The sequence below is a fragment of the Gobio gobio genome, assembly GCF_949357685.1.
Source record: "Gobio gobio genome assembly, chromosome: 16".
NCBI classification, from domain to species: domain Eukaryota; kingdom Metazoa; phylum Chordata; class Actinopteri; order Cypriniformes; family Gobionidae; genus Gobio; species Gobio gobio.
Genome location: NC_137109.1, coordinates 39,219,483 through 39,241,414, shown reverse-complemented (window position 1 = coordinate 39,241,414; position 21,932 = coordinate 39,219,483). Strand labels below are relative to the sequence as shown.

The following is a 21,932-nucleotide window of genomic DNA, read 5'->3' as shown; positions in this document are numbered from 1 at the left end:
TTTAGCAAAACTATGCCTCAATCACCACCCTTGTTTGCTTAGACAGAACACTGAAAGCTTATGCAGTGCAGAGGAAACGTAGAAGCTGGAAATGTTTGTCATCTCTTGACTCGGGCAGAGCGGCCGGGGTCATGACCCAACCTGAACATGAGCAGAGACAGCTGGCCCGGGCAAATGCGACAGCAGGAACCAGAGGTGAGACGAAGGGCACGACAACGGCATGCTGGGGGCAAATGCCCTTCTTTCCTGAAAATAAATGATGATCAAATGAACCCACATCATGCAAAAAAAAAAAGATACTAAAAGGAGCACTTATAAAGTGTTGGGTTGCTGTAGCTTAACAAGCTATTCATAACTGAATGTAGTTAAAATGCAATAACTTCGATTTTTTTTTTTTTTTTTACAGCACTACTAAGAAATAGCACATAGATGCTAATTAAGTGTAACCACCTTAAATGTTTTTCTTTTTTGGCCAGGCACGGTTTTGGTAAGTAAAAAAATCCCATTGCACACCACCACTATATAAAAATATAACAATTTCACAAACATTCAAATGGCATATTAAAACGAGTTATTATATTACAAGTAGTACTAACATGTAATGTGAAACTTGAGCTTAAGTCAACACAATATAGTCAAATAGGTAGCTATATGATGTTGTAACTTGTTGGTGATGATAAAACAAATTTACATTTGCTGTCGGGCAGAAACCTTGTATTAAATTAAATCGCTGTCGTTGAAGTTGGTATAGTGGCTTTATATAGCTCGTCAGACACTTGAACGTCATCATAATTTTTAATAAAATGTTATTTAAGAAAATCAAGCTCAAATGGAGGTACAAGGTTTTTGACCAGCGAATGAGAGATATATTTTGTCTGTGACCCCCGATTTCACAGGTATGGTTTAAGCCTAGTCCCAGACTAAACTGCATGTTTGAGCGGTTTTAACTGAAAGCAACTTGCCCTGACATATTTTAAGATATGTCATGCCATTGCTTTGTCTAAAGATCAGTGGTGGAGTGATATTCTTTCATGGTCTATGGACCCCCTAAAGTAGCCTTGGCCACCCCCCGGCCACCCCATGTGAAAGATGAACACCAGTAAAAAAAAATTCAAAGGCACGTTTATACAAGCTACTTAAATTTCCTAATTAAACTAAGGACTAATCCTGCCTTAATCTAAGCCCTTTCTGTGAAACCAGGCCATAAAGTTTATTGTAGCTATATGGGCGCTCCGTTTTCTTGAAATCTCATGATACAAAAGATGAAGCGCTATGCAAAGGACAATTAAAAAAGTATATTTGCTTCAACTAGACGGTAGAGACTAAGGCCCGGTTTCACAGACAGGGCTTAGATTAAGCCAGGATAATTCGTAACAAGGACATTTAAGTAGCTTTTTATTAACATGACAGTAGTGTTTATAAAGGTGCCTAAGCAATGAATCAGCACAGAACTTTTTGAGCACTAAACTCAAAAGTTAGGGGTCAGTATGTTTTTTTATTTATCAAAGAAACGATACTTCTATTCGGCAAAAATGCATTAAATTGATCAAAAGTGACAGTAAAAACAATTACATTGTTACAAAAGATTTCTATCTTAAAATGTACTTTTGAACTTTCTATTCATTAAAGAATCCGGAAAAAAATCTACATGGTTTCCACAAAATATTAAAATCAGCCAAATGGTTTAAAAGATTGATAATAAAAAGAAATGTTTCTTGAGCATATTACATTTTAAAATATTTTAAAATCGAAAACATGTATTTTAAATTATAATATTTCACATTAGTGGTATTTTTAAACCGATGAATGTAAAACATTACAAAAAAAAACTTAAGACACTAACCTGTTGAATGGTAGTGCAATTAAAATGAACAAACCATTTGAGAAAATCCACCCACTCACATGAACCAGAAAATGAAACGGTAAGCATTATTCCATGAGTAAAATTTCAAACATTGCTGCACATGAGTGACATCAATAAAACTTGTCATCTGGCTATTCTACACAAATAGAAAATGTGCATATTTTGCCTATTATACTATTTCTTGCAGGAATTAAGTATGTTGGTATGCCATTTTAAACGTCCAGGGTTCATTTTACTCACTTTAATTTGATGGACAAGTTGTCTTGTCAAAGGAAATTTGGACATCAGGGTTTGTTCCCTCCTGTTTTTTTTTTGTTTTTTTAAATGGAGGATCAGGGTGAATTTACAGTGGATTCTTTAACCTCTTTGCCTGGAAATCCAAAAACATAGTAAGTCTGCAGATTAAGAGGGCTTCCCATCTGATCCAATGCACTACCACATTAAGGACAAAGTCTTGTATAATTAATGACTGCAGTGGGAGCTGGAAGAAAGGAGGGTCGTACGCTCAGAGTTAGAAGACAGTGACTGATGCAGTGACTCTGTATTTCACACCCCTACTGAGAAACAAACTGGAGAATGCAGTAAAAGGACAATGATGTCATGGAGACACCACTAAAATTAACCTAAATGAGCCCAAACTCAGCCGTTATTATAAGAACCATAAAGCCCTCCTCTTGCTAAAAGAAAATGGAGGAAAAAAAAGAGAACGCTATGACTTCAATGGAGCAAGAAGTCAGTGCAATCTTAAATTTTTTTCTACAAATGTAATCAATGTCAAGGAAGCTACTTTGAACTGGGAATAGATTGGTAAGCTAAAGCTAGTTTCAGAAGAAGTTAACTACACCATGTACGCTACTAGGGATGGACAACTTTGAATAATCAGGTTATATATGCATTGACTTAGTCAAATACATACAATTATGCAACATTGTGAACATTGCAATGACTGTAATGCACTGTGTTCGATTTTTGCATGCATCCCTTTAAACTGTTTAACGCAATCGATTCAAAACTTATATTCAACTATTTGTTTGTCCTCAACCAAAAATGTTGTTGCAAGTCTTAGTTGGGTTTTAGTAGAAAACAAACGTAGGTAAAACTTGCTCTTACCGTGTTTTGCTGTATTGCATCCAAGAAAATAATTAAATAAATAACCCAGAGGAAACCAGTGATCATTTTAAACAACTTTACACTCCTTAAAGGATTAGTTCACTTTAAAATAAAAATTCTGATAATTTACTCACCCCCCCCCATCTCATCCAAGATGTTCATGTCTTTCTTTCTTCAGTCGAAAAGAAACTATGTTTTTGAGGAAAACAATTCAGGATTTCTCTTCACATAATGGACTTCAATGGCAACCAAAATGTTGAAGGTCCAAATCAATGCAGTTTCAAAGGGCTTCCCAGCTGAGGAATAGGGTCTTATCTAGCAAAACCATCTGTCATTTTCAAGAAAAAATAAACACTTATATACTTTTTAACCTAAATTGCTCATCTTGCGCTGCTCTGCGGAGCACCAGGGATTTCACAATCATGTCGAAAAGGTCACGCTGGCTAGACGTAGGCGGAAGTACCGCCTTAAGCGAACATGTGAAGACTAATGTAAACGCCCTGTACAAAAAAAAAATTCTTCCGACATCATTGTTTAACCCTTTTTTTGCTAAAGGATGTTTGTATTAGTCTTCGCATGTGCGCTTTGTAAACACGGGGCGGTACTTCGGCCTACGTCTACCGTGACCTTTCAGAGCGCAAGATGAGCAATTCAGGTTAAAAAGTATATATATTTTTATTTTTTTAATAGAAAATGACAGATGGTTTCTAGATAAGACCCTATTACTTGTGCTGAGCCCTTTGAAACTGCATTGATTTGGACCTTCAACATTTTGGTTGCCATTGAAGTCCATTGTGTGGAGAAAAATCCTGAAATGTTTTCTTAAAAAAAAAAACTTAATTTATTTTCCACTGAAGAAAGACAGATGTGAACATCTTGGATGGCATGGGGGTGAGTAAATTATCAGGGAATTTTCATTTTGAAGTGAACTAATCCTTTAAAATTGCTTATGGTTATAGATTTTGAGCAAAAAGCTCTATGGTCCAAACGACAGGTTCCTATGAACTCTTTCAAGCCATTGCAGAGCAAATGCACAGGCCAATATCTAAATATAAGAGGGCATTATAGGAGAGAGAATCAGCCCACTTGGCTGTAAAGCTGCAAGCACAATACAATGTATTGCTTGAGTATTACAATACAAAACAATATGACAGGCATGCTGGGGAAAAAAACAACGCAATTTTCTGTGCATGTATTAATAATACTGCATAGTAATCATAACGGAGCAGAATCAAAATCTTTTTGTGGAAACCCTTACTCAGGAGGAGATTCCTGATATCTAAAGTAATCTTGGACTTCACAGTGCAGAGACAGAGTGTCTTTCATTGTATCCTGCTCCTTCCATTTCACATCTCTTTCCCTCTAGAGACAGTGACGCTCCGGCTCAGTGTCTGACACACATTTCTCTACGTGATCTTCTCGTAGTATTCCCTCGTCGGCGCTCTGCCTCCCTCTGCACTAATTTCATTAACTGCAGGCTAGTCACGCCTCGGCTACACAGACGCCAACAAACACACAAGAACAAGCTTCCTGTTTAGCCATTTCTCCTTGTTTTACTGAATTTCCTTGTTTTCCATGCCACCCTCTACCACTAATCAGATCTGCATTTTGAGCTTGATATTCTCACTACCTATATTTTTCTTCTTTTCCATTAATAGTAATAATTACTGCTAAAGTATTATATCTCAATATTTTTCAGAATGTACCTGATGCGTACGTACGTATGTATGTATGTATGTATGTATGTATGTATGTATGTATGTATGTATGTATGTATGTATGTATGTATGTATGTATGTATGTATGTATGTATGTATGTATGTATGTATGTATGTGTATATATATATATATATATATATATATAAATAATGTAACATACATTATGTATTTGCTCTAAAATGGTGATTTAGTCTATAGTCTTCAGTGTCACATAATCCTTCATAAATCATTCTAATATGCTGATATTATCAATGTTGGAAAAACTTGTGCTACTTATATTTTTTATATAACCTGTGATACTCTGTGATAAAATGTTTAAAAACCTGCATTTATTTAGAAATTTAGAAATGTGTAACAAAATACACTTTTTTCCAGTTTTTTTAAAGAAAATAATTGATAAAAAAATGATAGAGATTTATATTGTTAGAAATGTTTTCCTATTTTTGAAAAATATCCTATTTTTTACTTTCCAGTCAACGAATCCTGAAAAAAGTATCAAAAGTATATATATTTGTGAAACTGAAGACGGGAATAATAATGGCTGATGAAAATTCAGCTTTGCATCACAGAAATAAATTATATTTTAAAAGTATATTAAAATAGAAAACTTATTTTAAATTGTAATACTAACTAATTGTAAGTATTTATATGCACCATATAAATTGTGAAATAAATGTTTATATATATATATATATATATATATATATATATATATATATATATATATATAAAAGGGAATGTCAGTGATAATGCATAACAAGTTGTAATTGATTCATTGAAACAAACAGTTTGAACTGTTCAAAGAAAATAAAAACAGAACTGAAACGCAAAACCATTTTTGCTTCTAATGGTTAAATCAGATACTATGAAACTTAAACCTATGAGTTGCAACATATGAAAGGATAACTAAAATCTTTAGGAAAAATAATGTCCAAATAAAAGTTTAAATTTAATACTGTGAGTGTCACAATATTAGCAATGCTGCACAGCGCCAACAACATCACGGTGAATATTCTCATGTATATTCAATACATCATCCAGCCCTACATCAGCCAACAGGTCTGCTTTGGAGGTCACAGCCTATGGTTGCCATGAGTATAACCAAGGGGAAGAGGGAATGAGAACAGGTGGGCCGACTGAGAGTCACCTCTCTCTGAAAGAAAAGGAAGGAGAAACAACAGGAGAAGGAGAGAGAGAGATGACATAAACTGTGAAAGACAAAGAGAGTAATAGCAAGTGAAAAAGGAAGCCGATGGGAAGGAAAAGAAAGAGTGAGTTAAAAGAGAGAGCGAGAGGGAAGTGTCACCAGAGGGAAAGCCTCTGGGGGCAGGATCAATGGTGGCAAGAGCTGTAATGAGGTTGGAGGGAGGCCAGATTTCAGGATTATTGCTTGTGTCAGCCAACAGACAGGCAGCCAGAACAATGGCACAGGGGTCACACAAACCAGAGGGGTGCCCGCTGGAGGAAGAGGGGCACAGAGGCCCTATTCTTGACTTGGCACTCTCTGATATGGCCTGAATACTATTTGTGCGTGTTAGAGACTGGCCGAATGCAGTGGGAAAGAAAGATAGCAAAAGGGAGACAAAATGTGTGTCACTCTTCCTTTGGCACACAGAGACATTTCCCTCCGAAAAAGAGACATGTTGATAGCATCACTTCCTGACGGCAATGCCTTATTTTGACATTCTGTCATGAAGAATTTCAAAACTCTTGAATTTAGATATTGGCACACATGTGCCACATGACAACATTACTGAAAACAGTAATTTGTATTTGATACACGGATGAATATATAAAAAGTGAATATCATGAAATGAAAGACACATTTCACCCAAAAATTATAGTAGTTCAGCCTGAAAAAAATAAATAAAAAATCAGCTGTCTATAGTCTATATTGCTGAATGTTTTTTGCCTGTTTTATTGATCAGGATAGTAGGAAATGATGGGGAGAGCAACAGGGGATGAGATCAAAGCTGTCTGAAGCAGACAAATTATTTTTTCACTACTGCACATTCTTCAAGGAATAGTTTGCCTAAAAATAATAACCTATTCATTCCTTACATGGACACAAAGGGGGTTTGCTTAATATCCTCTTTACCATACAATAAAAAGTGAATCTTTACCATACAAGAAAAAAGTTAGAAGGCCTTCTAACCTTCAAAATTTTTATTTATTTATTTATGATTAAACACCTTATCAGCAACAATGGCTATATTCATAATGGCAATCATGATATTGTTTCATGATAACACATTTCCAATTATTTAACACTTTTGTAAATCAATATACAAAATCAGACATGTATACCAATAACAAAAGCAGTGATAATAACAATTACATAGAATCTTTCAACTTAATATTTGATAGAAATTCTAAAATTATTCCAGGAGAAACTTTTTAAAAATGGCCATTAATACATTTTCTGAATAAAACGTTGTCTAATATAATAAAAAAAAAAGAGACAGAGACATTCTTTTACACTCATGAAATGCTTACACAAAATCCAAACTGTTTTTTATTCCCCTTTCACTAAATATGAATGATTCTTGAATGTCTCATTCGCATCTCGTATATACAGTGGTGGCCAAAATTATTAGAACACTTGGCATATTTAAGAGGTTCAGTTGTTTTTGTTGAATTGACCATTACAATACCCATAAAACAAATGAAATATCTAAAAAGTCAGAGATAGAAATATGCTGGAACATTGAAAATGATGGACTGCCCCCCTCAAAGTCCCCATCGGGCACATTTGGGGCGAGTTGGAAAATAAACTGGACAGATCTATTGTACATTCAAAGGAAATCCTTTGGCTTCAGTTGGAGAAGGCATGGGATAACATCAGTGTTAAAGTTCTCAGAGGAAATATATTGACACTATGCCAGAGAGATGTGCTGCTGTAATTGCATACCAAATATTAAAAAGTTAAGTGTATTAAAACAGTATGACTCCCTTCATCTGATATTTGATGGTCAGAGCATCCATCTGCATGTTTCATGAACATTAGGAAATAATGTTTTGGAGGCAAAACAAAGTAAATATTTTCAGAACAGGTGTTCTAATAATTTTGGCCAACACTGTAAAATCTGGTCATATCTATTTTCAAAGTAATAACAATGAACTCCTAATCCTTCAAAAATGAGAAAAATAAAAAGTATTCTATCTGACTTGAATAACAATGTATATTTTGAATGTATTTTGAATGCACAATATTGTAACCACATTGGTTATTGTCTATAGGATTTGTTTAAGTTTATTAATCCACCTCAGACAGTTGATCTTGTATTTATAATTATTAATGCACACATCCCCTGTAATCATTGCATGCTGCTATCTAAGTTTCTCTTGCAGGCCTGACCACCATCAACCTCAAATAGCAACCTATAAAAATGACTCAATACATCATTCCATACATTCACAATGTGTCTTCCATACATTCACAATGCGTCTCCCATATTGCTTCTGGCCTCTCTTCTGATTTCGCAGCTTTGACTTTGTTTGTGTGTTTGTTGAGAGGGGGTTTGACTTTTGAAGGATTACTGAGGCGTCGCTGTCAACACCAGTGATATTAAATGGATGCAGTGGCATTATGACAGAAACAACAGAGAATGCCATTACCATACATGACCCGTTTGGCGCTCTAATCACTCAAGGCGTAAAAAAAGACATATCCTGGCAGGCCGGGGAACTGACAGGGGGGCGAGGCGGCATCTGTTGAAATGAATGACACGAGGCCATGTCTGATCCTGCACATAAACACACCGACATGAGAGAGAAAAACAGCAAATCCATGGCTTGATGTTGGTAGTTCAGTGCAAGGCAGCATGTATTGATTAAGTCCTCAAGGGTGATGGGCTGAAAATCGTCTGTTTTCAATCACTGGAGTCTCAGAGGCTTTTGTAACAGGCTGTGAAATTGGGCTTCTAGATCACAAATAGACCCAGAACACCTGCATTGACGGGTTTTTTCCCCCAGTAAAGAACTACAATGCCGGCCTATGATTACTGTAATGTGACATCCCAGAACGCTGACGACTGGCTTATTTTATACAAAGTCTGTTTTTTCAATAATAAGAAGAAAATCAAGTCTGTGGTCAGTCCTGTATTTGAATCCTTTATATGGTTACATTCACACACACAGTTCAGTCATTTTCAGGACTCACAACCGCATGCTTTCCACCCAGATATAAACGCTGCTGTCAGTTAATAAAGATTTGACAGATAAACGTGTGGCTTGATTGGACTCCTGTCGCGTAAAAGTAATAAAACTGTTTTTGAGTGTCGGCCGACTTCGTTTTTGCCGTGTAGAATCAGGGTCGTGAGAGAGAGAGTACTCTGATTGGCTGTGCAGCTTAGCGAACAAAAATAATAGCAAAACAGCGAGCAAATAAGTCAAAACGGTACAGATAGAAGGCTGTTCTAAATTTTACGTCATTTTATGTTCCTGGGTGAATATTTTAACATTGACATGAGCAGAGTGGAAAGTGATCAGCAGGATTGATATTCAAAAGGTTAAGCATCCACTGCTGTTTACGGTTTGTGTTTCTGCAGTGTCGGTTTCCCTTTTATGAATGACAGTTATAGAAGAATATATCTCCAGAAATAGAGTTGTCTCATTTACACGCAGGCGCAGAACGCACATACTAGTTGACATTGACAGTCGGCTGTAGTTCTCTCTGTGTGTTCAAGTCCGCGTTCATCAGCACTAGTTCTGTGGTGTCGGTTTGGTGTGTCCCTAAATATCCTTTGAATGATTTGCAATGTAATTACTTAGAATATATTACATTTTTGACCGAGCCTTTCATCATTAACTCTCTGAAAGTGCCTTGCAGAAATGTGGCACACTACACAGTTATGAGGGAGACGATCTCTTTTAAAGGGCATATTGCAGGTAAAAAAAAAAAAAAAAAGTAAATACAAAATTAATATACAACCTTGTATGAAAATAAATACCATAGGAAAAAGGTAATGCCTGATTTAATATGTTTTAAAAAGACATAAGAGCACAAATTTAGTAGATAGGCTAAAGTGGCCGGTTCGCTGGCTGTTTGTATAAAACGCTTTTTTTTCCCCAACATTGTGTCATATTACGTCACGAGAGGGAGAGTCTTTTGCCGGGCTCTGCGTTGGCTCAGTGCAGAATAGGTTGGTATTCAGTACGAGTCTGTGTATTTTCTGTAGTTTTTCTATTTCAATTTATCATTGTCATGGTAAATTATTATCCAGCCTGTGAGGACATTGAGTCCACAGGTTTACTAAAAAAAAAAAGTTAGAAAAACCTGCATGGTCTCTTTACTTCTGCATCTGTTTCGAAAGACGCGGTGGTGTGTACAGTGTTCACTTTAGACCGCAGGATTATCATCCCGGCGATATGATGGAGTCAAACTACTCATGTAAAGCATGATATTAAATGAATAAACATCCACACGCGATGCTTCTTTGCCGTTTTTTTATGTGAATCAATTTCAACATTAATGAATATTGTCATTGCGACCCATTGTTTTCCTATCGTTGAAATTTACCGCAATCCCTCCCGTTACGTCACTTCCGGTTTTGGCATTTTTAGATGCGGAAGTAAAATGCTCACAAAAACGACTCCAAAAATCTAGTTCCTACATTATTTTTCTATACATTGCCTCACTGGGGTCTCTAACCTGCAATATGCCCTTTAAATACAGGAGTTAATCGAAATTACAATGGTTGACAATGTACCAATATTTTTAGCTTTATATAAGAGACACAGATGCCAGTTAATCGGTTTTATATTTTGACAAAAATATCCGGAAAAATCACCACTGCTCAAAAGTTTGGGGTCAGAAAGATTTCATTCAAATGTTTTTCAAACATAATGTGTATAGCCTTTCAGTCATTTAAGGCTGCATTTATTTGATCAAAAATACTAACACATTAAAAAAAAGTTATATTGTGAAACATGATTACAACTTAAAATGTATATATATATTTTTATAATGTAATTTATTCTTGTGATGGCTCAAGAAACATGTCTAACACATTTTCTTTCAGTATTCTTTGATGAATAGAAAGTTAAAAAAGAACTTTAATTTGAAAGATATACACTCTAAAGAAATAATTCAGTGGCTTAGTAAATATCACAGTAATAGTTAACTTTATTAACTTAATAAAATCTCTAAATATCATTTACTTGATGTTTTGAGTTGAACATACCAAAATAATTGACTAAAAATCCAACAGTTAATTTTGTCTCAAATTTACAGTTATATTTAAGTTTTTCACTAAAATAATTTAGGTTTTCGAATAACCAATTATTTATAATTAATATATTTGCTTAATATATTTGTGAAATTTCCATCAAAATATTTGAGAAAGGAGAATTAAATCGATCTGTTTCAAGAACCACAAATATTACTTAATTAAAATCAAGATTATTAATCTTTAACACACACTGAAGAAATGGAGTAAGTTTACTTGATTATAACACTGCACCCCTCCCCCGCCCCTTTACGTGATGACGGCTCGACGGTTGAGTGAGCGCTGCTGTTTGAATTCTCTTCAGTATCCAGAGGAGTTCGTTCTTCTCAGCGTCGCAGAATTGGAACATTTCCTCTGTGAAATTCAGGTTTGTGTGTTTTATTTCATCTATAAAATCATTACTGTGCTTAAAATAATTTTATTTAATGCAAAACAACATACAGGGACGCAATGTGAGTCACCTAAAATAATAATAATTTATAATAATTTGTTACATTTATATAGCGCTTTTCTAGGCACTCAAAGCGCTTTACATATAGAAGGGGGATTCTCCTCAACCACCACCAATGTGCAGCATCCACCTGGATGATGCGACGGCAGCCATATTGCGCCAGAACGCCCACCACACACCAGCTGATTGGTGGAGAGGAGACAGAGTGATGAAGCCAATCTGTATATGGGGATGATTAGGAGGCCATGATGGAGAGGGGCCAATGGGCAAATTTGGCCAGGATGCCGGGGTTACACCCCTACTCTTTATCGAAGGACATCCTGGGATTTTTAATGACCACACCCGAAGGGTGTGGCATCTGTCTTTGAAGCCAAACACACGACTTTATTCCTTAAGATAATGAATATAATTAATTTGGATGATAAAATGTTCTTAAAACTGTGCACTTTTTGTTTATTGGCAGGTTATGGAGTCAGGCGCGTTGCAGCATCTTTGAGCTACGAGTGAAACGCAGGAATGAAACGTTCAAAGTCCACCCGCAGACCGCGAGTCAATCTCAGGCTTGAGAAACAGCGCTGATACAGTGGAAATGGGATGACAGACAGGTTGATTACACTTGAATTACTTTTAAATGTTTAATTTTTACTTCTAAAATGTTTGTTACATGAGTTTAAATGTTGCCAATATTGTAAACATGTCAAAACTGTAATATATGCTGTATTGCTCATATTACTCATCGACAATAAAGGCCAATGTCATGTATACGTGTGGTTGTGTGGAGTATTTTACAAAGGTTTAGAGGAAATTAAAGTTCATATTAAAGTTATACTATAAGAGTTAATATTACTATGAATAAAAACAGTTCATATTACTCATAAATATTGGTTTTTAAATGTTTTCCCTTCAATTTTTTCTACTCAATTTTATTTGTAAATGTGCCAAATGTAGTTACTCAGATCTACTTAATTTTTTTACTTGCATTTGTTCAACTTATACGTGGCATGTAATTGATTACACCGCTTTAAGATTTACTCAGTTTTCTTAGTGTAAAAATGTTTCACCCAAAAAAAATGAGTAAATCATAGTAAACGTTTTTAGAGTGTAGGCTATATTTGATGCAAAAGTCTTTATGGTCACTTTTATCAATTTAAATACATTTTTGCTGAATAAAAGCACAAATAAAAGTTATTAAATAAATATATATCATACTGACTCAAACCTTTGAACAGTAGCGTCTATAACACTGTTAATAATTTAAACTCTGCGATTTCAGTTGTAGAATGTGGTCATCACTCCCCTAAATAACTCATTCAGGTTAGCACCCAGAAGAGGAGTAACAGCTATATTGAGCTAGTGTGTACGTGGCCTTAGGCACATTGGACTTGCATAATGAAGCCTTTAATCATCTGGTCTGCTGCTGTATAGTCAAAAGACCAGTGAGCAGCAGGACAGATGCTGATGACACCAAGCAAAAAAAGTATTGAAACACTGTTGCTCATGTATATTTCACCAGAACAGTAAGACAACCACTTAAGCTGCTCCAGCTCCATCAGCCATTTGGTTTGCAGGAGGGGGCTGAAGCGCGTAGTTAATGCCAGGTAATACCGGGACGGGGTTCCCCTGGAAAAGTGACCTGGCTTAAAGTAAATCGGAGTAGAGGACACTAAGATGCTGAGGGCTGCTTAATTAGTTAAAGAGACTGTAATTTGTTTTCCCAAGAAACAGGAAGGGTGTAATAAGGACATTCGAGCGACATTTGGCCCAGCCATGTGCATTACCAAATCTGTCTGGATGTATTCTGCTCGATATGTGCGGATGAATAGGTTAAAATGTCATGTGGATGGTTGACAAAGTGCATGTGCCTGCATGCTTCCATCATGAATAACATTAATAAATCCATATGACCGATTCAAATAAGGCATCTCCCATCATCTGCATCATTCATCTACTGGATTAATATTTAATAGGACATGCTATACATGTATATTTATGAAGCCACATTCTCGTCTTGAGAGAATTTAACTGCTCTATGAACAGAGAGCAGATCATGACTACATCCCGCTGTTTATGAGCACCAACAGCCAAATTAACTTGAGCAGAAATGAAGAACCAACTTGCATATCCATCCTAGACCAGCAAGAGCAAGGCGTCTGAATAATGATTAAGACCCAGAATCCCTCTCCCCACTCACTCAGTTCCCTTGAGGCTGAGCTGAAACTAACTAGGACTGTCTGAGGGAAGGGAGGAGGGGCGGGAAAATGAAGGATTAACATGGTGATCAGTAAAGAGAGAGGAAGAGACAAGGCAGGACAGATTCATGAATGATGAAGCATTTTCCATGCACCATGTGTACGATCCATTCATAAAAAACAATAGACAGGATTGTCCACACACATGCACGCACATTATCCCAAATGACTCTTCAATTCAATTATTGAACATCCAAAATGTAACCTAGTAAATCACTAAAAATTATAAAATATTTTAAACACCACATGGCCAAACATTTGATCTTAGTGCAGCATAATCAGTTCCTGCAGAATTACGCTGAATGCTCTGCAGATTTGCATGTTTGTTAAAAATTTCATCAAATTTAGGTTCAGCTGCCAATAAATGGGTTTAGCATATTTATATCCATTCCACAGAATAAGCACAGGAAAATGCCAAATAAATAAACGTCAAAAATATATTTTAAAGGGTGCACAGTTAGCAATTGATGTAATTTTTACAATAGCTTTTACAACAACGTATTGTATTCACGGTTTTACTGTAAATGCAAATGCATGATGGGAAATTTTTGGTCAGTCCTGTGATATTATTGTAACTACACTGTAGAAGCGTTATTTTACAGCCACCGCATAGCATTGTGGGATCGCTGCTGTTTGAATTTTGAAATTACGCGGCCAACGGTACCGGAAGTATTCAACCATTTTTGGAAGGTGGAACATCTCAGGTACGTAACCTGAAATGTATTTTCAACATGACATCATGACTTTGCGTAAACATACACGCCACTTTCTAAAGCTAAATGGCGTGTTTTCTGTACGCATTTTGAGCTATCCGCGTGTATGTCTACGCCGTGTGATTCCGTGTGCATGTCTACGCCGAAACGAACCATTGTGTGTGTGTGTGTGTGTGTGTGTGTGTCCCCACAATGTAAATGGATTTATAAACATACTTGTGGCGAGCAGCGAGGCTGAGGGACCGTGAGAACGGGACGAGGCCGCGGTCATTAGTGATGATGATCGCCAGCTGCGTGCCAATGGCAGTGAAGGACGAGAGAGGACCAGGCCTGGATTATGATTTGTATTTCGTTTACGGTTTGTTTATGTATGTGCGCGGCAGTCGTCCGTGAGGGGCTGCCGCTTTTACTTTCATTTTGTGTTCATTTACTTTATTAAAGTATGTTGTATTGTTCGCCGGTTCCCGCCTCCTTCTTCCCACACAAACATACCTTACAACAATACTAAATTATGTTTTTTTTTAATGTAAAAATGCAGAATGTTTCTTGTGATGGGTAGGTTTAGGGGCAGTGTGTGTGTGTGTGTGTGATGGGTAGGTTTAGGGGTAGGGGCAGTGTAGGGGGATAGAATGAAACGGCGTTAATAAACACGCTAAAAAACAATTATGCGTCTTGATAGCACGCCAAAATGGCATACGAATTGGCGTGTCATACATACGCCATTTCATGAGATCAGTCTGGTATTTTATAAGTCTATGGATTTGTGCTGTTTGTTTCATTTGGTATATTTCCGTGACATTAGCGTTAGGTCCCCCCTGATGATAGGCTCTCTGGACATCTGGAAGTGAACTAGATTCTCCCATGAGACTGTAATTTTGTTTGTATGAAGAAGAAAAAAAATGTGGATACTTTTATAAGTGTGTAATGTGTTGTTGCATAGTGTGTCAATAAAACAAAGAAAAGATGCCATTGTTTTGTTGTTAATTGCGGAAGCCGGAAAATTACAGTATTTTATTGTAATATTTACAAATAACAGGGATATTTTATTTGTATTCTGTCCTGTAAAATTACAGGAAATTCCTGGCAACTGAGTTGCAGTAAATTTACAGGAAATTATTAATAAATTATAAATTATAGCATTTTACTACAGTACAGTAGCATTGCTGTATAAATACAGTAATTTAAAAGAAAAACAGTAAAAATCCTGTATCTTATTTGCTGTAAATTTACGGCAACTAGTTGCCAGGAATTTCCTGTAAAATTACAACCCATTTTTAACAGTGTGGGTTTTTTTGCCTATACAGAAGTCAATGGGGTCCAAAACAACACATTGTATACACAATATTCTATCGTATACATATACTACCGTGGGTGAACGTGCTCCCTTCAAGTATTGAATGCACGTTTCTCCCGAGTTAGTAAATGTCTATATTATTCAGAAAGACTAACTACACATGGCTTGATCAAAGTTGCAAACGTTTTAACTGCTGAGAAAAGAACAGCAAGCTTTTCTAATTAAAACTAATGACAAAGCACGGTAGGCGGTAATGGTTAACACGCATTGATTGGCAAAGTGCATAGTTTAATTGTGACTTCAACTTCTCCATTACATCACAGTTTATCACACAGCACCAACACATCTGTGGCTAACAAAAACTTAACACGGCATCCTCCATAATGATTTGCGTGGCCATTACATTTGAGACGACAAACCAATAAAGTCAGTGATCATCACAGTATGTGGCTATTTCAAATATGGTGACAGCCACTGCTTCATTACTTTGAAAGTGTAAATTGTCAATACTCTGTGGCTATTTCAGGCCTCTTGGATGAGGGATCATTAGAGGTACTGACAGATCTGACACATCCATCTTCAAATGTGTCAGGGTTAAAAATAGCAAACCAGCAGCAGCATTGTGAAACATGCTCTGTCTGCGGGGCACAGAAGATGTGACTGTCTGACACCAACTCTACAGCCATTATCTGCACAAATGATGAACACAGCCTAAAGACCCTGTGTTTGAACGCGTTTCATATGTTTGCATCATTAAAAAAAAAAGAAAAAAAGTAAAGTGCGTCATTTCTGCAGCAGTAAAAAAAAAAAGTAATACAAGCAAGAAAAAAAAAAGCATTCAATGCTTTTGAAGGATGGGTGCTTAATGGTAAAATATTGTAGTTAAAGAGGCTTCGGGATCCTAAAACGCACTTCTCTGTTTTATAAGAGTGGGATGCATGACTGCTGGCCCGTATAAAGTGACGCCAATAACAATCGGAACAATCCCAGGTGCTTTTTTTAACAGGTTGAGTGTGTGTGTGTGTGTGTGTGTGTGTGAGAATGTGCATGCCAATGTAGTTTTTCCAATAACATTACTCTGAAATACAGTTAGAGATACAATCAGGAGATGAGACATGACAAGGATGTAACACGGCTCAGCATTACTACTGCAATAAAACAATAACATAATATAATGCTTGATGGAATCATATATATGTATTAGTGCTGTCAAATGATCAATTGCGATTAATCACCTCCCAAACAAAAGTTCATGTTTTTATAATATATGTATGTGTACTGTGTATAATTATTATATATAAAATGCACACACATTCATGTTTATATTTAAGAAATATTTGCATGTATATATTTTATATTTATTTATATAATTTATTATATTCACATTTTAGATATAAATATAACACATTTTTGTATTTAAAAAAGTGTGTATTTAAATTATACATAATAATTACACAGTAATATTACAGTAACACACATATAATGTAAACACAAACTTTTATTTTGGATGCGATTTAAATCAATCGCAATTAATCGTTTGACAGCACTAATAATTATATATAAAATAGTAGCTATATCAGTCTGGCAAGTAAACAAAAAAAATGACTAGCCAATGGTGATTCTATTGCCAAGGTGTGCGTAGAGGGTTGGTGTCTGGTCTCATTACCCTGTATACACACACACACACACACACACACACACACGTATACAGGGTATTTCCATGTTGCCATTTCTTCTAAAGGCCCGTTTACACCAAGGACGATAACTATAAAGATAACTATATTAGCGTCTACACCGATTCTGATTGGCTGTCAATGTTTATATCGTTCATTACCTGGAAAAAATTTTTTTTTTTATTAAGGATTATACGTGTATCCCATGTTAAAACAGGATGACATAAGTAAGGTAATGTATGAGGCTCTCTGTTCGTTCAATTAATGGAAGATGAGATTTTTTTTTTATATAGTGGTAATAATTTTGCCAATTGAATTTGGTGTTGCTAGATTAGCTAAATACTTCACCTTTAAAAAGCCTGTTTTGTCAAACTAGAGGGAAAAACATTTGCAGCTGCATTGCAGATACTGGGTGGGCTGGACCATAAAGTTCTCTGGAAAGGAGTTTGATCAGACTATTAAAAACAATTCTGGAGGTCTCCAGCAGGCCTGCCCACTCCCATCGGTGTGGGCTTCACTCTGAGATCTTTGCCTCCAATCCGAGAATCGTGCCACCTCCGCTTACCGACCGCCACACAGATAAGGCTGCTTTGGCAAAAGCCCCAGTCTGGTCTGGCAAGAGCTCTGACGTACCCACAGCAAAGAGACACATGGAGGCTGAGGAGGAGGAGGTGAATATGGAGTAGGAGGGAGGGTGAAACTGGGAGTTGTTAGACATGGTATGAGCGGATTGGGCTGATGTTCTGCCAAGGTGCCGCCCAGTTCTGCCACGAGCTAGCCTGATGCACTGCAGTGATTACAAAAAGACAACATGCACACATTGTGTCGCACAGCAAGGTCTGTGGAGAAAGTGAAACCGGTGCAAGCAGCAAAAAGCAACGCATTTCACAACACGTCTTTTGATTTCATTCAAACTGGTACAGTGTAGGTCACAGGCCTGATCGGACATGCAGGCTTATTGATCGCTCTGTGCTGGGAAGTGCTTGCACTGACGAACAGGATACTTTTCAAACACGGTAAATGTGGCAGCAGGAGGCATGACGTGCTCCAAAACCAAGGTTAAAACCTGCCAGCCACTTTTCAAAGGGAAAAATTATGAGACTGGGTTACAGTCTTACAGACTGTATTTTCACTAGCACTTGTGAAAGAGTGCAATCAGCCCTAGCTGGAGACTCTTAAATTATTAAAGTAAAGTGTATGGCCTCTATTCCATCCCCTTCAAACCGATCACACAAGTCTATACAGCATAACAGGATGCATTGCAAAAACATATATACTCTTTCCCTAAGTATCAGCAAGTCAGTGGCACAAGGAAGTGAAATTGTCTAAATACGCTATCAGTAAACACCATTTCTGGTCAGCCTTTTGACTGCAAATCAAACTCAGATACATGCGAACGGTCTAATTGTTGACAAGGGAGGTCACTGGAAGCATGACATTTTATCCAGGGTACAGAGAGACAAACATGAGACAGAAAGAAGCCTGATCAATATACATCAGACAAAGAGCATCGCCCTTAAACACCTATTAACATCTCTATTCTTCAAAAACAAATACATAAGAGAAAGTATCCGCCATACCCAAATTCTGCAGTTGAAGCACATCGGAGCAAGCAACTTGCTGATGCGGATTCATATTCCGTTCACTTCAGTCTTTCCCTTTCGAAGTGCGAGACTGCTGTCCTGCCTTGCAAGACTGACTAAAACACGAGCCAATAGAATTCGAGCGCGAGCTGTGAAGGAGCATTTCATTGGTTAGATTTACTGCACAAACACGCCTCATCAATGAACGAGTCTTTTTTAGCTTAACAAGATTCGGATCGGCACTGAATGTTACATTCGTGAATGAACAAACTAATACAACACAAATTTTATTGTTTTTTTTATATAGTTAGATTAGATGGTTTTACAATTTTACTCATAATGATTACGAAGGTTGCTCGTGAATGACTTGGTTTTTTGTAATGAATCAGTTGAGAGAATAAATAAGTGATTCACTCATAAGATACAAAAGCATCGCTTGACTCCACCGACTGGCATAACGTAACCTGCGGAAAGGATCACACGAGAAAAAAAAAGAAAAGAAAAAAAAAACGAATCACTGTGATGAATCCTTTCAGATAAGGTTTCAAAAGATTCGAAACACAGGAACCAAGAACCAAAATCCCCACCACCTGTAGCTATTTAAAGACCAAGGTGTGACATTTGATGTTGTGAACATGTGCCTTATATGGACTAGGAGAGCATTATTATCTTCATTGGCGAAAAGCAGGACCAGGAAGAAAATGGTTCATCAAAGCAACACACAACTGATCTGACATAAACTCAAGTTACATACAAGTCCATGCCCACTTCTTATAACCGACTAAAACACAAATAATACAAGGTTACATAATATAATAACTTTATAATTACACACACACACACCCTCCTCCTGAACTACTTGCACATTAGCCATTACGTCATCCTATACATTAAAGGGATGGTTCACCCAAAAATTTAAATTCTGTCATTAATCACTCACCCTCATGTCGTTCCAAACCCGTAAAACTTTTGTTCATCTTCAGAACAAAAATGAAGATGTTTTTGATGAAATCTGAGAGCTTTCTGTCCCTCCGTTGACAGCTACGCAACTACCACTTTGACACTTGAAAAAGTTCATAAAGAGATCGTAAAACTAATCCATATGACATTTTCTGAAGAGACTTGATCGCTTTATATGACAAATAGATTTAATTGAGGCTTTAATTCACTTTTAAACATTAATAAATTAACTGTATTCTTAAATTTGTGTTACTTGGTTTTTGTTGTATTTGTAAGTATGTGTGGAAGCTTCAATAAGGCCTGTTTGATTCAGATAAGCAGAAGCTCAACCAAACGTGCTTGACACACGAGAATGAACCTTATTGGTTCTCACAAGTCAAGCGAACATGCTTGAGCTTCGGTTTACCACAACTGAGTTTGTGAATGTTTATAAAAGCCCAAATTCAATATATGTTCATCATGTAAAGTGACCGTGTCTCTTCAGAAAATTTGGACTAAACCACTCAATTTATATGGATAAGTTTTACGATCTATTTAAGAACTTTTTGAAGCGTCGAGGTGATAGTTGCGTAGCTGTCAACGGAGGGACAGAAAGCTTTCAGATTTCATCAAAAAGATCATAATTTGTGTTCCGAAGATGAACGAAAGTCTTACGTGTTTGGAACGACATGAGGGTAATTAATAACAGATTTACATTTTTGGGTGAACTATCACTTTAAGGAAGGGAGGATGTCAACAAAAACGTAAGTGAATAAATAATAAAAGCTGATCACAGTCCTAATATTAAATTAACCATATGGGTAAATGTCCCAAGCGAGCATTTATGCATCTCACATTCACAAAAAGCTGTCACTGCCTTAGAAAGCAATTGTGAAAGAACTTATTTGTAACCAAGAAGCAGTCAATGAAGCCCAATGCAATCTTCAGCAAGTGCTCTCGCAACAGTTGTCGAGCACGAGAAAGATTGTGCACATGTCTCGAAACTCAAGATGACAGGTACAGATTGACACAGATCCGCACTAAACGCGTTTTACCTTCAGCACGGGAACGAAGATCCGACATAGTTCTCTGAACGGGCGGCATCGGTCCACCTGTCAACTGAACGCTTAAAACTCCGCGTTGCGTTTCTCTCTTCACCCGTCTAGGGATTTTAAGCGCCGATGACCGTCACCAAAGTAGCTTTCCCCCACTCCCGTGACCGGCAACCATTTATTTAGGGTTGGGATTCATGTTGTTGTTGATGAACAGCGACAGTTCCGCACTCGATGACACGCTCCAGCATCAGCGCGCGGAGCTGAACGCGAAATCTCTCCAGTGCATGAGCAAGAATCGATAAGCGCTTGAAACACTGAATGCGAGCGAGCTCTGCCGCTTCACAAATTGGACCGTGCCAACTAAGAGCGCAGAGGGGGGTCGAGTCCAAAATTACGCGCGCAAGCTTGTCGTTCTCCCTCTGAAAAGCGTAAATGTCTTACATAAACGATAGTTTTAGCATACAAAATAAAAGCAGGTCTCCGTATATACAGAGTATGATTTGTACTAAGCTAAATAAAAACGGTAGAAAAATACCGTCCCCTAATATGATCTCAGTGTGGAAAGGTCCTCAGGAGATTCCCTGCTGCAGTTACTCTCATTGTTTCGAAGGGGGATTGCAGAGACAATGACAGCCCACTATTTCTTTATTTTAGGCCCTGAAGCAATCACGACTCTGCAATTGCCTCCCATATTACCCTTCAGCCGGAAAACATTATGGGTTTGCCGATATGCTGAGGGTTTGCGCTCAACAAGCCACATGTTGATGGGCAGAAATCTCCATTCCTGTTTCTTGGTGTTCCTCAGGCCTACTGGTTTTGATATTATTGCTGTTGTTGTGATTAGGTAAATGAATAATACAAAATTAATAAATGAAGAACACCACTCAAATGTTTAGGCCTTTATTATGTAACTGCCTAAATATCTGAATAAGGCATCCACATCCGTAGTGTTATCTCAATAGATGTTCTTTTATTGCAGATAGTATATTGTATTAATAATATAAGATCTATGAAATTTTAACCCACACATAATAACATTTCTTGCCCTATTT

The 21,932-nt window shown here is 37.0% G+C and overlaps 1 protein-coding gene across 5 annotated transcripts in view; it reads right to left on the bottom strand.

Annotated features, from left to right (window-relative positions):
* atp8a1 (ATPase phospholipid transporting 8A1) overlaps positions 1-21,235 on the bottom strand; it is a 166,080-nt gene extending 144,845 nt beyond the window's left edge. For 4 of the 5 annotated variants that reach the window (XM_079839790.1, XM_079839792.1, XM_079839791.1 and 1 more), the window contains exon 1: positions 20,881-21,193. In XM_079839790.1, the coding sequence (XP_079695916.1) occupies positions 20,881-20,929 (49 nt within the window). In that variant the 5' untranslated portion in view covers positions 20,930-21,193. Of the gene's footprint in view, positions 1-20,880 lie in introns of all 5 variants that reach the window. The other variant, XM_079839789.1, reaches the window with a different exon arrangement.
* Between the last annotated feature and the right edge of the window lie 697 nt (positions 21,236-21,932).